Source organism: Crinia signifera, chromosome 5 (genome assembly GCF_055691185.1).
Source record: "Crinia signifera chromosome 5, ASM5569118v1, whole genome shotgun sequence".
In the NCBI taxonomy this organism is placed as follows: domain Eukaryota; kingdom Metazoa; phylum Chordata; class Amphibia; order Anura; family Myobatrachidae; genus Crinia; species Crinia signifera.
This window is the reverse complement of record NC_139221.1, coordinates 304007181-304024886: the sequence shown is the minus strand read 5'-3', so window position 1 is coordinate 304024886 and position 17706 is coordinate 304007181. Positions and strand designations below refer to the sequence as shown.

Here is a 17706-nt window from a genome sequence, read left to right as displayed (position 1 = left end):
TTAATGCTGGCCACAAATCAGACCAACTAGTTCATTAGATGGAATAAAAATCTGGTACTAGATGGGAGCAAATGTAATTTGTAATTCAGTCATTTGCTCCGAAAATCTGGAAACAGACAAAACCTGTCACTCAGACAATGTACTGTAGTTGTATCTGTTTGATTTAAATAATTTCACTGAGTGTTTTTGTCCATTTTCCTGGGTTTGTGAGCAAATTGCTCTTTGTTATTTGCTCCCATCCAGTACCAGGTTTTTATTCCATTCAACCAACTAGTTGGATGGTTGGAGGAAAGTTGGTCTGATGTGTGGCCAGCATTACCCAATGCAAAAGACCAGAACTTTAGAAAAACTTTCAAAAATAGGCTCAATACCTATCTGATCACGCATTCATTTTATTAATGCCTCTTTTATTTCAAAATAAATCCCGCTATAATTGCTCTTCTTTTCTGTAGTCTGTTAACACTCAATAGGTCAGATGTACTAAGCTTCCAAAGTGATAAAGGGCCATACACACAGAGAGATTTGTGCCATAATGGGAGATTCAGCATGAGATTTAAAATCTCTCACAGAAAGTGTATATGGGCCCCACACACTGGACTACATTCAGGCATTTTCTGAGCGATTTTACTAAATCACTCAGAGAATGCCTGAAAACACATGTAAATCGTTGTGTGCGTAGCCCATGCAGCGATTTAAATGTGCAGCCCCACCGTTCTTAATCTGCCCACGATTCATAACGGCCCCGTCAGATAATTAAGTGCAGTCGTTCAGAAGCTCCTGCACATCCCCGCATGTGTGGCATGGGCAGATGAGCAGGGCCTTCTGAGCGGGCGATGAGGCTCCCCTGCCCCCTCCACTCCCGCACCACCTCTGTGCCCCCTCCACTCCCGCACCACCTCTGTCCCCCCTCCGGCACATTTTGACCAGTCTTAAAAAAAAAAAATATCACAAATGTAATAGGTGCACATTTTTAATTTGCACCCTTAAAATGACCAAAAATCACAAAACAAATAGATCAGGTCCATGGAGACACCTTCAGCCAATCAGGACTGAGTGGCTTCCCCAGTACGAAGCACAGCGGGATTCTCCACTGTCAGTGTGAGTGACCCGGCTCACCCCACTGTTAGTGTGGTGTAAGCTTCAGGACCTTCATTGGAGCGAGGAAGGGTAATGCATATTAGTGTAAAATGAATCTAATAAAATAAACACACACACACACACCAAGAAAAGTACTGCTTTAACATTATTTTTACAGGTGAACTACAAGTCTAAGGGGGCCATTAATGCCAAAAGCAATGTTTTTAAATCTAATTTTACACTTATCAGTCCAGGGTCTACCGCCCTGGGATGCCGGGGACAGCCCTGGACAGGAGGGGGAGGGGGGGTGTTCCCATCCAGGACTTACCAGCCACAGTGCTCATGGTACGGTCGTAAGACCTTGTAGAAAAAGTGTCCCCCAGCTGTGGCATGACACCGCTGGCTGTTTGAGACCGGTGCTGGTCCCAAAATACAGGGGACCCACAGTTTTTTGTCCCCCTGTATTTTTGGAACCAGGACCAGTCCATGAGCATGGTGCTGGTTTCTTAAATATGGGGGACCACTACACATTTTATCCCCTGTATTTTTGAAACCAGGACTAGCTTAATGAGTCCGGGGCTGGTTTTGCTCAGGAGGGGGTACCCCAAGCCGGGTTTTTTTTTTATTACTAAATACTGCACACTTCCATGTATAAAAAAAAATCATACATTATCATTACTAAAAACGGCACGTCAAAAATAATAATAATAATAAAAAAAATATAGCACATTTTTGTTACTAAAAAAAAAAAAATCGCTATGAATTCCTACTTTGTCAAAAAAAATCTGCACCCTATTACATTTGCTTTTGTTTGGGCCAAAATCGCAAATGTGTCATGAGATTTAGTGCAATTTTTATAGAAACCTAAAAAAAAAAAAAATCGCACCCTATTACATCTCACCCATAACAACTTTTGTGGTGTCATTGCTGTAACTTTTCTATACATATGATGGTGTTTTCACCCTTTGTTATCGACTGCAGTGACTTCAATAAAAAATTGAATGTAAAAAAAAAAAAAAAAATTCTATAATATTCTTAGGTATTCAAGGTTTTGCATTATTGGATTGCATAACCTTGGAAATATCGTGATTTGAGTATTCCATACTGTCTATTTTTGGGATTTGCATCTGCAGAACCTGCTCTTTAAAAAAAAAACAAATTTGCGGAAACGCCCGCTAAATTTTTGAATTAGCTGCCATTTCTGTGGAAAAAAAAAAGTGAAAAACATTGAGTAGATGGAATTTCGCCGGTCGGCAACATTGAAAACCCCCCCAAAGTATGACAATGAAGCCAGACAGAACAAGATAACTACAATCCAGAGTATGAATGAGACCAATGTAAATTCTTAAAGTAATAAATGTTTAATCAGACTTTTTCTTCAGTTTATGAACAGCATTAAACATCTACATAATTATATCCTAATGTTTATAAAATGGGAATGTACCAAGTATACATTATGAAAGTGCAAATAACAAGTCAAGATTACAGTAATTATTGTCTTTTTACATTATAAAATAACCGGTTTACAAAATAGGTCGTCAGACTCATGATTTCTGGACTGGAAAGTTGTGACTGTATTTTATATGGTGCACAACTGTGATTCTTTATCTATGGTAAAGTGCTTAGAGTCACCTCATGCAGCCCCCAATACCGACATATTCACATATTTCAGTTGATTGTTTATCAGTGGTTTTATTTGCCTTAACGTCTCTCTATGGTACATTCCACTGTCAGACAGGCATAACTGATCGCATAAGTGTGTGGAGCCATTGACTTAGTTAAAATACACGCGGGTAAATGGAAAAAGCAGACAATACAATTTTTTCATTACGATGGTCACAAATTTTCTTCAACAATTGGCTTCTGTTGTCTACAGCGAATTTACAGAACCTTAAGTTTCTTAATAAAACTGAACCGGAGATGGGGTAAGTTAATATAAGAGCAGAATATATATAGGCACCTGTACTGTAAGGTAGGCCCCAGGCCAGCGTAGAGTGGGCAGGAAGAAAGACGGTCTTTAAACAGAACAGGCCTGCATGAACTCGCTGTGTCTAGTAGATATACCCAGTATGACAAGAAAAGACTCTGATCACGATCCTCCGCAGTGCTGTATCAGATTCATTCTGATTGGCTACCAGATTTTGCACCACCGCTGCAACAATAGAGCTGGTCTATAGCTCGGATAGGAGACACAATAGTCACCAGGGTGTATTTTTTGGTCGCCATGGGGACAGATTTTGTCAAGCTCTCTAATAGCGGACAAACCGTACCTTTTTGCTCCCTTTTAAATTTTGGAATAGGATTTCATTCCAAAAGTTTCTGTCCTTTGCAATTCTTTTCAATGAAACAATAGGTTCAATATTTTCAAATGAACAAGGCACCGAAATGAGTGGAAAATTCGGTAAACGACTCAACGTTCTACAGACAAATAATCATTTAGTTTGACATTCCTGAAGTGCTCAAGTGCCTGTAGTATTCAAGCCCCATCGTCCTACAGCTAACCGTCTCCTATTTGCTTAATAAATGTCTCTCTGTCCTAAAGTTCTTAAGCTTTGCCACAATCGGCATGCAGGGGAAGCCTAGTTCACGGCATTGCCGGTTTCCTTGATCATCAATAGCGGCGACCACAATTGACCTCAAATACCACAAGTCACTGAATCATCACAGCTTTCATTGTACAGAAGTAGTAAGGAGGGAAGAAAATTAACATTATGCTCAGAAGAGGATATTTAAAAAAAAAAAAAGATTCACTCAACTAAAATCAGGTTTCTAGGGTTTTATATAATTTTTTTGTACAACAGAAAACATTTCCTTTCTGTAAGTAATAGACCACAATTCACATGATGGATCAGAAAACAAAGGTTAAAAGTCAACAAGTGTGATTATTTGAACAAACTAAACAGAGCAATGAAATAAAAAATATTTTAATGAATCGCCTACAAATGGGAAAGCCCAACTACATGCCGGCTTTCTGCCATGATGGTCCGGTAGCCCCTTGGCCTGGCATCATGAGAGGTTAGTTGGAACTTCAGAGTCCAACATTCCTGTGCTACAGAAATAAGAATTGTGGAACCGTAACAAGGACATCAGGAGTTACAAGAACCGACCACTGTTTAAGGTCAGGTCCAGGATTTACAAGTACTGTATGATGACAGCATTAAATAGCAAGATACCTCTGGTGTATAAACCATACTGCAAGAGTATGGATTAAATCACATCCTTCCGGACAGCAAGTGGTTGCTAAACTGGTCGTTTGATTAATATTTGATTATTTACGAGTACACATAGCCGCATAAGAAAGTAGCACCGAAACTTTTTAATGGGAACCTGCAATACACCACATATTGCAAGTTCCTATTACATGGGGATTAATAGACAAAAAAAGTGTACTACTTTTCTACACAACAGGAAGGAACCCAGCAAGTGTATATAGTGCAGTCCCACAAAAAGCATCCATGTTGCCAAAAAAACAAGGACTCTTCACTTATACTCAGGGGAAGCTGGCATAAAGGTCGGCTGAATTTATAAAAAGGGCATAAATACATAAGACAGCCTATCAATTCAATAGGAATCAGTGACGTCACAAGCATGAAGAAACAAAGGTGACTTGTGAACGTATAGGGTGAACATTGGTCAACCTGACAAAATGGCTGCATTCTATGTGTGCAGCTGAGAGGTCCATTTTGAATACAAGGCCAAGGATGGTTTGAGTGGAGGAGGTCAGACAGTTTCACCCCGGGATTAAAACAATCATGATATTCTAATGTTGGCATACAGTAAAATGAGGCAACTATAGGTGTAGCATGAAGGATACTGTCACTGCTATACAGTACATTCACATCATGTCATTATAAATCTGAAGGCTGCAAACTGTGGAACGAAAACCATATCCTACGATAACAACCACTAGCGAATAAAACTATGTGACTGCCCAGTCTGTATATCCAGTTCTTAAGTGCCGTTTGCCTGGCCCTACAGGGTACACCAGTAGACTGCAGCCATACTGCATTTCCAGACTGGGTAAGCACTATTTTCATTATATATATTTTTTTAAATATACTGATTTTAAAGGGTTCAGTAGCATGGATTTTGCGGTGTGCCCCATACGGTTTCCTAGAAAGCCTAAGGTGAAGACCTATCAACAGTTCAACATTTCTCAAATCTCCTAATTCTAAAGGTGCCCATACACGGTGTGATGAACTCTGTGCCTTTAGTACTAGATTGCATTGGTATCTAGTACAAAAAGCATACAATGTGATACAGCAGTGTGCTTTTTGTACTAGATACAATGCAATCTAGCACTAAAAGCACGGGCTGCACAGACTTTCTGCGCTTTGCAATGTGCGCGCATTTCTCACCTGAAAACGCACCGCGTATGGGCACCTTTAATAATTTCATGGTATGCAATTTGCCTAATAAACGGACACTTCTAGACGGCTCCATTAAAAATTGCCACAAATCTCACAATCACATACAGTAAACCATTGATTTCTCTATTGTGAAATATTAAGTAGGGACCTTCTAGAGCCGGGGTGGGCAACAGGCAGCCCGCGGGCCACATGCGGCCCTGAATGACCCGCCACTCGGCATTGTTGTATGTGTGTCCGATGGTGGGTGGGTGTGCGCACGGCAAAATCCTGTGTAGCCGCACTCAGCCTGTGCATAGCAGGTGCCAGGCTCCTCCGGGTGCATACGCGAAAGGCCGCTGGACTACGACACATGCACACACAGCCGCCATCAGACACACATAGAGCCGTGCCGAGCCTCCCGCATGGCATTACTAATGGGGGCAGGTGTGTGGAATAACTAAGGGGGAGCTGGTGTGTGGAAATGTGAGGGGCATGTGTGGCATTCGTAATGGGGGCAGGTCTGCGGAATTACTAATATAAGGGGCAAGTATACTATAGTGTTGCATGATGTTTAAAAGGGGTATATGTTGTGCTACAACATATTCAAAGACACACCCCTTTTTGAGTGACCACACCCCCTATTTCTGGAGTGCAGCCCTCAAATATCAGCTGGAAGTATTAAGTGGCCCCCCAGCTGAAATAATTGCCCATCCCTGTTCTAGAGGGAACTAAAGGTGTACATGCAAAAGAGAAAATATTTTCAATGAGACTGAAGTTCAGTAATTGCTCAGCCAATCACAAGTGGCCAGCATGTTAACGCCGCTAATGATTGGCTGCTTCCATTTTAGTTCACAATAAACAGCTTCACTAACTCACTCCAACAGGTCAGGTTTTTAGAGTGCACCGTGATTGGCTTTAGGTGACATTTCATTTCAGGACTTCCAACAGTTCAGGTTTTTAGGATCTCCCTTTGATAATTCAACAGGTAAGGTTTTTGAAAATCTATGTGAACATGCTGACTAACTACTGGTCTTTATTTCTGTACCTATTTTTCGAAAAGCCTGAAAACATGACCTGTCACCTAAATCCAATCACCACTGCATTCTATATAATCTCATTCCACATTCCGGTCCTCACATGCTTATCTTCCTTTACGTCCTGAAATTTAGTAAAACCATTCTACAATGGCAAGATCAGTGTTAGTCAGTCTCAGTAGTGCAAGTTTTCAGGATAATCTCTTCCTGAGAATAATGGCTCAAATAATGAATCGGATCACAGAGTGCATGTCTTCATAGGCTATAATCTGCCTTAATAACTAGATGGTTATTGTAGGAGTCTGCTGCATATATAACACATCGGGGAATTGCCACACTCTGACAATAACCTATGAAACGAGTATTGTAGGCATCAAAACTTATAATGCACCATCACCTACACCCAAAGATTTGCAGACAAGCTGCGACCCAGACCAACATTCATAAATATATCCATTCAGTTATAACCTCCTGACATTGGTCTGCGCCCTCTCGTCTATGTCACTTTTGCAGTCAGTGAGCAGGTTTAGTTAGCGCAACAAAACTTTCTTTAAACCTAAAGATATCATTATTTTTATAAAGAAGCTATAATCCAGTATCCCCTCATCAAATACAGTTAAATACTTAATATATGTGACTTCGGAGTGAATGTCTTCATTTTACTCATTAATATGGCATTTGCACTGGCTGATGGGAAGAAGTGGTATGTGGGGGGGGGGTTGACTGCAAAGTACGGAGCGCACCTAGATTTCCAGAGAGGTACAAAAACAAGATTTCAGTTTGTAGCAATGGAAATTCACCCGCGACGTCCAGCGCTGTTCAGTCATTTCAGCTAAAGTATACATAACTGGAAAACCACTTTCTCATTAATAAGCACATCCAGGTGCACAACTTTAATCATTTATAATCAACTACATTTTAGTTATATGACACATAGGTCTGTTTCATACTTGCCGACTTTAGCTGGCTGCCTTCCGGGAGAGGGCAGCCAGCTCTGTTATGCAGGGGGGCGGGGCCATCGCCGGAGTAAAAAAGAGGGGGGATTGGGGGAGGGGCCACAGACGGACTTTCCTGTTGGGGTGCGTGCCTACAGTGATCGCGTCATTTTAGCCACGCCCCCGCCGTGCAATGCCGGTATTTCAGGCATTGCACTGCGGGGGGCAGGGTTGAAATGACACGATTGCGTCATTTTACCCAGGGGTAACCTGATTTCTGGGACCCTCCCATCCATTCTGGGAGGGTAGGCAACCCTGGTCTGTTTTGATACATGTATATATATTTATTTAATGTTCTTTTTTTTTTTGGTGGGGGGGTAAACTTCAATGATTTCATATCGCAGGCTTAGACCAGTGACCGCATGTATTTTAATCTTAAAAATAGTTTCCCCAACATCTACAATTAAAAAATACAGTTAAAAGAACCAAAAAAAAACCTCAAAGCTTAAATCAGTGTTATTATGCGAGACATAACCCAGATAAAAAATCACGACTTCAAGAAAGATGGAGAACCCGGGTCACGGTTTACATATTAAATGAGGATTCAATTATCAATGTATCAGGTTCGATCTATCTTCTTTTCCCTGCTGGGTAAAATCTGACAGCTAAGTTCTTAAACAGCCCGCAGAGAACAGGATATCCTGGTTTACAGGACAGGAAGTCAGGAGTGCACATGAATATTGTCATTTCAAACGTCCTTGAAGTAGTTCCTGCTCTGAAATGTTTTCATTTATATAGAATTAGGAATAATATGAAAAACTCTTAATAATAGGGCTGTGCTCAAGGCTGTTCAATTCTATAATAGAATGCATAGTAGTCTGTACCACCGGACCCTTTTGGCATTATCGGAGACAATCCTACAAAGTTATACCAAACATTCCACTCTTTATACCACATTTTAAACATAATTAACTAACTCAGTTCAGGCCTTTAGACAGGCAAAATGTCTGCATCCCAGCTACTAATATTCTAATAAATATATATAAAAAAAGAGTGATGTTAAGAACAATTGTCAAACAATCGAGTTCTAGAGAAAAAAAAAAAAAAATTCCTGATGATTATGCAATAGCTGGATTAAGCCCGGAAATTCTGGCGTCTCTGCCTCTACTAAATTGTTAAAAAGGGTTGGTTTTGCCATTGAAATGACTGCCGCTTTAAAAATTCAGGTTGACCCTCCAGAATTTCCGCGCAGTAATCTGAATACACAATTTTCAGAACAACGTTTTCACTCAGGCAAACGAACTAGATCAAATTTGTATTTTAAAAGTGGGTCTGTCGCCAGGTAAATCCCCCCAGGGAAATGATCACCTAACAAACTACCTGAGCTGAACGCTACAGTAGCAATTTGTTACAGGAACACTAGTTTCATTTAGAATTGTAGGACTTTCTCATGGTCTTCTATGCTTCGTGGCACTTCCCAAGCCAGTAGTTTTCTTTTCAAAGCAGAACAAAGAAACCGATTCAGCAAGCACGATGGGAGTTTAAAAACAAAAAAAGGGGTCTCCAAGTGTATGTTTTAAAATCCGCCGTAGTCTTTTCTCCTTGGTTGTCCATCTAGAGCAGGGATGGCCAAACCGGTCTGCTAAATCTCGAGATCTACCAACGTTCAACGTTTTCCAAGTCACCTAGCTGGTGCACAACTGTAGTCATTACTAACTGTCACGTTTTTGAACTTGGTGCATTCATTCCTACTATAGATCCACAGGTTGCCTAATATACATGTACTGTTGGTAGATCTTGAGGACTGGTCTGACCACCCCTGATTTACAGAGACTAAATGGACCGCAAGATAGCCTAACCGAGGCTTGTCAGATCCTCTAACACTTCCAAAATTTATACACGATAACCTTATTGTCTCCCTCCAGACAGTATGAACTACCCTATCTCCATGGGCTGTACAGTCTCAGCTTTTCGTATCTTCACCCCCTCACCCGGTTATTCTAGCAATATTTTTTCTCAATATTCATTATACATTTGCTGCACTTCCTTAAAAATAAAGCATTTGCTGCACTTCCTTAAAAATAAAGCAGACTCTTTAGGAAGAAGGAAGGAAACAGGATTGATTCTGCTAAAAATGACAGGTCCTCTTCACACAGAAGTAATTCAAAGTAAATAATTAACACCATTACGGAATATGCAATTATTTCACTTCATCAGAAAGTACTTACAAATGCAAAGGGTGACCCCCCACAAATCTGCAGAGATCCCCCTCCCAAAAGCAATCTGCATGTCAAAGTCTTTCATAGAATTGTAGGTTAATTGCTGCATTTAAATTGATAAGTAATCATGAGTAAAAATAATAATAAAAAAAATATATATTAAGAAAAAAATAAAGAAATATTAGGAACGGAGTGATACAGCGTAATTCAGCGTCATGGGGAGAATCTGAGGTATGACAGAAGTCAACAAGTGTTTCTTTTAACTACATAAGTGACAAAAAAAAATTAAATCCATACTTCAAAAAAGGTAAGTACAGTATTACCCAACTAAGGCTACATGATGACTGCATTATATTAGAATATAGATTTCACCCTACTTATTTTTTTGTAAAAAAAAAAAAAAAAAAAAAAGGCAAATCAAACTCCATTAATTGAATGCAGAAAAAAAAACAAAAAACTGAAATTCAAGTTGGATCCAAGGACTAACGGAACTCCAATATCTGTAATCCGTATCTTCTCAGTGGTCTGAAAAAAACAGTGATGTCACCTTGAGGTTATTGATGACACTGAGCACTAACTGCTAGAGTTCGATTTGTTCTGTTCATACCAAATGCACTTGTTCAATCCATTCAGTTGACGGCTCAGGAGTTCTACTTGAGATCTCTTCGGAACTGGTCATGCTGCCAGTCATTTCATTTGTGTGGTCATCAAGCTGCGACAACGCTTCGGCATTGGCCTGAGGTGCCCCCGCTGCCTCCTCTGAAGTAATTTCGTCTGCTTGTGTTTCCGGGTCTTCGTTTATTAGAGCATCCTGAAAAAGTGCATGTTCCTCCGCTGTATTCGGGGCAGGGTGTTCATCGACGCTCACCGGCTGTAAATCAACGTCCGTTTCTGAGGTCATAGAAGGGATAAGGGCAATGCTCTGAGGGTTCATATCGTGAAACCAAGCCATGATGTTTCCCAGAAGATTTTCACTCATGTTTGGGTCTTGACTAGAGGAATCAAGGTCGCTACTGGATGTTGGGACATCGATTAATGAGTGTGAGTGTAATCGGTCTGTTGCATAAGGGTCATTACTAGCGCCTAGCCTGACAAGACTCTCCCCAAGTTCTAGCAGTTCGGAACTGCTCAAAGCCGACCTCGTGTTGTCGACACTTATAGGAAATGGGTCCAGCCTGGTAGGCAGGGAGGAACCTATGGCTCCTGACGAGGACTCAATATTGAGAAACTGTCTGGTCTCTTCGTCAACGTTGAGACCAGATTCTTGCAAAGATAGCTGAATTGCCAGCAGGATGTTGGGGTCATCGTCATCCAGTGAGCTCCGAGCCTGGAAATAAAGCAATGGGGGGGAGTAAGCATATACATACGACTATCAGAATGTGAATTTTTTATTTGTTAACACTATTGACAGTGCATGGACTCACCGTGGATGTGCCATGTCTTCTGCTACCACGAACCTCCAGGGTATCTGATAATAAAATAAATAGAATTACAAAAAATAAACTCTCAAAATATTTAATTGAAGAACCTACTGCATTCCTACTAAATGGTATATTTTTATCATCATGATTTATGTAACTCTAGAACCAGATAACATTATTGATACCTATACAGCCTTTACTAACAGTCTAAGGAGCACATAAAGACACCCCCATCAGGGAGTTACTAGAAGCCAAATTTCCAATTAGACTATTTTTGGATTGCAGAAGCAAACGAGTACCCAACAGAAACTCCTAGGACCAGCAGAATGTATATACCAACAATATAGTGCCTTGGATACAATTTACCCCAATTCATTAGCAATGCTAACCACCATGCTCCAACATGCATGCTACCTTAATTCGGAAATATCTGTCACTTAACGGAATGAACAGAACATCTTCCAATGGGCCAACTGTATTAACCCTTAAAAAACATTTACAAGAGTGCGCGTGAAATATGATTTAACGTTTGCTGCCTTGGTTGCCTGGGAGGAAAACAGAATAAAAACATTGGAATGGAGTGAAAGGCGGACATGTATAGATCTGAGCTAGTTTCAGTGTTGAATATATATTAGCATTTTTCTGTCTTTCCCTTATTAGATTGATACCTCCAGGCCACCATACCAGGGAGCCGACGACATCATCCAGCTGGTGACATAGGGCTCAGTAATGGAAATATTCTGGAGGAAGACTGCACAGACGCCAACCTGACGCAGGTAGTTGACCGTGATGTGGGTTTCACTCAAAATGCCACCACCAAGAGCATTGGAATAGCGCTCTTGCGATAGTCAGACACTTACATAACCGTTAAGAAACATTTTTAGGATTTATTAAAATGAAAAAATAAACAAGACATATAACGTTAAGAAACGCACAAAAAGACTTTGAGTAAATAAAAAGGAATAAAACGTCAGAACTCTCCATTATCTTACTCTGAGGTTTAGGTGATCTGTGTGGGGGAGACCACATAAGGCAGAAGATTGGACCACTCAGAGCATGAAGCTACTCCCTTGTAGAGGGAACACTGAGTAGTGTGGGCTTCTGATCCTTATAGTCCCAACAACCGCTATGCTTTCAGCAGCCCTCACCTTTCCAGGATGAAAAGGACTTCCTGCGCTTTTCTCACAAGACCTGTGTAGATGTAAACTGTGTTGTCTCCAACAACTGAATGTTGAAAAGGTCTCCAACTTAAGAAACGTATTTTATGGCAGGGAAGCTGGACGAAAGCGACTGATAAGCTAACAATTTTCCAGCCTGCTTTTCTGGGTGCAAGCGCTTTGAAAAACCCTACCACTGTGAAAAGCAATCCCTTTTTCCAAAGAAGTTTCTCCTTCAGAAAGGTTCTTCGATACCACCTCGCCACTTGGTTCAGCAAGTAGCTTACACAATTTAGATTTTTAGGTTCTTAACTAGCAATTCATTCCAAACAGACACTAAATGAAGTATACAGTATATAAATTTTTTTTTGGAGACCCTGCGCTTGCCGCCCACCCTGCCGCCCCACTACCACTACAGACTAGGTCCCAAGTCGGGTGATCGGACGTGCACCAGGTCCGATTACCCGACGCAGATCCAATGCGCACGGGACCGTGCATTGGATCTGAGGGGGCATCAAAACTAGCCGATTTTGGTCCGATTTCGGCCAGATCCGACTGATCTTGCCGAAATCGGACCAAAATCAGCTAGTGTATGGGCAGCTTAAGTCATGACACGTGACTGAGGAATCGCCGTAAACCACGGCTACAGCCACAAGGATATGGATTATACCTGGGAGATCCTAACCCACTTGGGCTTGGGTCACTTGGTTATGAATAAAAGAGAATGTACCTAATGTGTTTTCTGTGTGATCATCAGGATCAGGAGTGTTGCTCCGCATACTGTGCAAATCGCGGCGGCGCTGCCGGTGCCTTCTCCGATACTGGAATTCTGCGTATTCCTGCAAACACACAGATGGAGTTATTATAGCTGTACTTGTCCTTAAACAATCGATCAATGAGAAAAAAGTACAAAAATGGTGTTTCCACATTCTAATCGACACAAACAAAACTACAATACACAACTAATTTTGTAGCTTTTACACAATACATAACAATTGTGATTTTAATTGTTTTTTTTTTCTTGATAAGATGAAGAGCAAATTACAAAGAGATGTGAATAAGGACTTACTTCATCATTATCATCATCATCATCATCATCTTATCTCTACTAATTGTTAATTCTGCCACGATACACAATTGGCGGAACAAATCACTACTTACCTCAGGAGAGCCAAATCCTAGATACTCCCAATCCCACGTTCCACCTGCAAAGCTAAAATAAAACAGAGTCTTGATATACAGAAGGAACGTACCGTCAGAGCAATGAGCAAGTGGCTCACGAAGCACCTTCACTATAAAGTCCACCCCTTACTGGTGTTGAAGACAAAGTTGTATATAGAAGGGTAAATGTAATAAAGCTTTTAAAAAATATTAAAAGGTGATGTTGCCAATAGCAACCAATGTGATTCTATCATTTTATGGAATGCAATAGAGAAATGACAGAAAGCGTTCGTAAATTTGGCGTTAGTAAATTTACACACTAGCCTGAGTGTTTGTATTGATTAAAAATAATGCTTTGTGGCGGAGTGCAACCAGCTGGGAGTCAGAGTGGTGTCACTAGGGGCCAGATGTATCGAGCTTAAAAATGTAATAAAATTGAGAGTGATAAACAGCCAGCCAATCAGCTCCTGCCTGACATTTTCAAACACAGTCTGTGACATGACAAGTAAGAGCTGATTGGCTGGCAGTTTATCACTCTCCATTTTATCACTTTTGAAGCTTAGTGCATCTGGCTTTGAAAAATGACAGATAGCTGATTGGTTGGTCATTTATCACGCTCCATGTTATCACTTTTGAAGCTTGATACATCTGGCCCCTAGATGAGGATCAGCCCTCAATCAGATAAAGGGTAGAGGTTTCCCTGAAGTCATGGGGAGTAATAGCACCTACACACGGGGCGATTTCAGGGCAGCTCTTGTAGAATGACCAGCACTAGACTATCAGGTATGGCGAGGGTTACACACAGCTATTTCTGTAATGCAGTCCCTGCTGAGGGGCACATGACTGGCGGCTATATTTTTAGAATTCTCCAACGTGTATTTGATGTGTGCAATAAAATGACAGAGCAGGAAATTACACACAAGATGCTGTGCAGAACCAGACCATTACAGGCCCTTCAGCAACCAGTGTGATTGTGCAATGTTATCTTGTTCCTTAAAGGCAAACTGCAAGCTATACATATATTAATACTGTTTATAGAAATAGATTAATCTTAAATTGGCTTCAATTATGTTTTTTTTACAAAAAAAAAAATATTCCTATTGCCTTCATTTTACAAGGCCTTTTTGTGTAAGTTATATAAGAGTAAAGTAAAAAAAAAAAAGAAAACACCTCAGAAACTTTGGCCATTTTGTTGGCTACCATAGTGTACATGAGAATAAATGGATTAACAAACAGGTGGCAGCCATTTTGAAGACTGAAGACAGTTTCATGACTGAGGACTTGTCACTTCATTAGGAACCACTGCATGGTGAATATTTGGTCATTACGTGCCTCAGATATATAGCTTTCTAGAGGTAAACTGCATTCTGGTGAAAATTGGCCCAGGTAACAATATGGCTGACTCTATTTTGTATAATAAAAGGTGCAGAGCAAAATGGCCACACCCAGACTAAGTTGATGGATTTGTTTGAAACCTGCTGAAATGATCTAACATTGCTATACATTTTGAATGATAACAAAAACATTTTTAGAAAATAAAAAAATATATATATTATTCAGACTAGATAAAATAGCATATTCATGCCAGCTGCACCGTGTAACTAATTAATTACCTGCGCCTGGTGGTTTCAGGGGAGTCAGCAGGAGCCACCCCTCGTGCCACTGAAGCCAGAAACTCCTGCCGCTTCTGCTGCACCAGACATGCCGCCCTGATGATCTTGTGGCGGGGGGTGCGTAGATAAGGTCTGTTCACCTTCTGGGCCAGATCTTCAGTCACCATTTCTAGGTCTGTCTGTTGGGGGGGGGAAGGAGCAAACAAAATGGAAGGTGGGAAACATGCTCTTTATGCACGCACACAACGATCATAAACTGAAATGACGCCACAGTACGTGGGCAGCTAAGGATTGGTTTTAATTCCTAGTTTTAGAGGTCCCTTGTCATACAGTAAATTTCTATATTCCCTCATAAAAGTACAAAAATATTACTATTGTGTATCACAATGAGCTTTAGTGATTATTAATATTCAAATACGTGTACTACCAATCTCAGGCTGAAGCACACAATACGTAAGGAATTAGCAGTATGTTAAATCAAAAGTCTAACTGTATAAAATGACTTTCTCTCATTAGGATAGAAGGTACTGTTACCCACAGTCCCAGTATCCCCCATTGGCTGTGAGAAAAATTTGAATTATCAAGACACTTTGTATAGCTGAAAACTCCCTAGATTTTTTTCCCTTTTGGATTGCAGCTTTAAAATCTAAAAATTTCCCAAAAATCTTCTAAAAAAAAATCCTTAAAAACTCACTCACCTGCATGAGTTCAAATATTTCCTTTTTTGTGCTTTTGGGTTCAAGGAAGAAGCCGTAGGGATAAGAACACTTGAGGATTCGCCTGGTCTTTAGAAGCTCTTGGACAGCGTCTTCAATAAACGTGGTATCTGGGCAGTCCCCCTCAGCTGTAAATTGATGGATACAGAGAGTGGTCAGTGCCGCAGGATCTGCTGTGCAGTTGGTCGAATTATCAAGTCTGGCCAATGAAAGTTTAAGATCAATCTTCTGCACTAATGAGTAAAATGTACTATGATCAATTCTGGGATACGTCTAGCCAATTCGTAGCTGTGGAGCAGAGGGATGTAGCTAACCTCGTTGGTGCATCCCGAAACACATTGCAAGGATACTGATCGCATAAGCACCCTGGATTTGTGGAATGAGGGATTGCTATGGACAACTAAGCCACCTGTTCACTCTTTAGAACAGTGGTTCTCAACAGCAGTCCTCAGGACCCCAACAGTGACCGTTTTCCAGGTCTCCACACAGAATCACTTGTGAAATAATTAGCTCCACCTGTGGATCTTTTAAAATGTGTCAGTGAATAATGAGTGCACCTGCCGGCTGACCTGGAAAACGTGCACTGTTGGGTGGCCCGGAGGACAGAGGTTGAGAACCACTGCTCTAGAAGGTTTGATTACTTCCCTTAAATGTATCCAATCTATGGATCTGTAGCATTACCTTGCTCTTAAGGTCTCTGAAAGTAGAGTATTGTACAAAGCAGCAAATCTGCCTAATGGAATGGAAACAAATTAAACTATGTGTCACAATAGGACAGCGAGGCCCGGTGCCAAGTACAGTGATGGCAGTGTTATGTGTCTGCCTATTCTAGATTGCCAGAGGCTCCAGAGCAGAGGCAACGGAACTCCTGCAAGATTAATAGGACATTTCCGATCAGTCTTAATAGATTATTGGCTTTTCAATAATGGACTTATCAATTTGGGGAACCAGCACCAGAAAAGACAGAGAGCGAGTTCCGATGATCTACTTCCCTTAGCACCCACTAAACGGATTCCACTAGCATATCTACTATTGATGCATGGCCGCGCACCATCCCGTTGAGGTATGGGCTCCCTGATCCAGAATGACACTAGACAGGTAGCGATAATACTGGAGATTTGATTTGTGTTCTAATTCTGGGAGTCACAATATGGCATCAACCACTTAACACACCCTCCTTGTGCCCGCTATAGTGCTGGATCTCAGTCCACCTGACCAATTATTGATACAACCCAAGGTATGGAAGGTAAGTATGTGCAACCACCACCGTCTGCAGTCACCTATTTCCCATTTTTATATGGTTCTAGGAATTAGATGTCATATACTGTATGGACTATGAACAAGAGAAAAGGCTTGTCCTGGAATAATGAGATTGCCCTTGTTAGCGGCAGATCTTACTTTCACTGAGAGCTCTGCTCAGCTGCTCCATCTTCTCTTTGGCTGTTTTTATAAGACGTTGCTCCAGCTGAAAAGAGAGGATGCAAAGTGTTGAAGGACTTCAGGCCACATTGGAAGCAGCCTATACCGCCAAGCATAATCATACAGGTGTAGGCACGGTCTAGTAGGCATGGATGCTCCTGCCGGTCCGCTAATGTGTTCTACTTGGTATCTGATTCTACCTAGTGTCGGGTCACTGCTGACCCCACAGTGTGTCCTGACCTCCCTAGCACTACATGTGCCTGGCTCCTCCTCTTTTCCTGTACTTAGGGCCGACCAACTCCACCTCCACACTGTGTGTCCCCTCCTCCTCTGTGTACGTTACTCTAACATAAACAATATTGCATAATGACTGCATTAATGCTGCTTCTATTCCACACCCCTCTCTGACCGGTTTCTATGCGTGCCGGGTGACCGGTTCCGATGAATGCAAGGTTACTGGTTCCTATCCATGCCGGGTTGAACGCAGAAGAACCAAGCACCAGGATTGCTATTAGAGCACTCAGGGTATGTATCCAGGTAAACTATACTCCACACTTCAGCTTATAATAACTTCAATCAGGTATACACAGAAACGTTGGAATTGC

At 41.2% G+C, this 17706-nt stretch overlaps 1 protein-coding gene across 2 annotated transcripts in view; it reads right to left on the bottom strand.

Annotated features, from left to right (window-relative positions):
• Window positions 1-7179: 7179 nt before the first annotated feature.
• The window catches only part of ANKIB1 (ankyrin repeat and IBR domain containing 1), a 114494-nt gene continuing 103967 nt past the window's right edge, over window positions 7180-17706 (bottom strand). For both annotated transcript variants that reach the window (XM_083189425.1, XM_083189426.1), the window contains exons 14-20: window positions 17081-17147; window positions 15665-15810; window positions 14967-15145; window positions 13354-13405; window positions 12923-13031; window positions 11039-11082; window positions 7180-10941 (exon numbers count right to left, since the gene is read on the bottom strand). In XM_083189425.1, the coding sequence (XP_083045551.1) occupies window positions 10216-10941; window positions 11039-11082; window positions 12923-13031; window positions 13354-13405; window positions 14967-15145; window positions 15665-15810; window positions 17081-17147 (1323 nt within the window). In that variant the 3' untranslated portion in view covers window positions 7180-10215. The remainder of the gene's footprint in view (window positions 10942-11038; window positions 11083-12922; window positions 13032-13353; window positions 13406-14966; window positions 15146-15664; window positions 15811-17080; window positions 17148-17706) is intronic.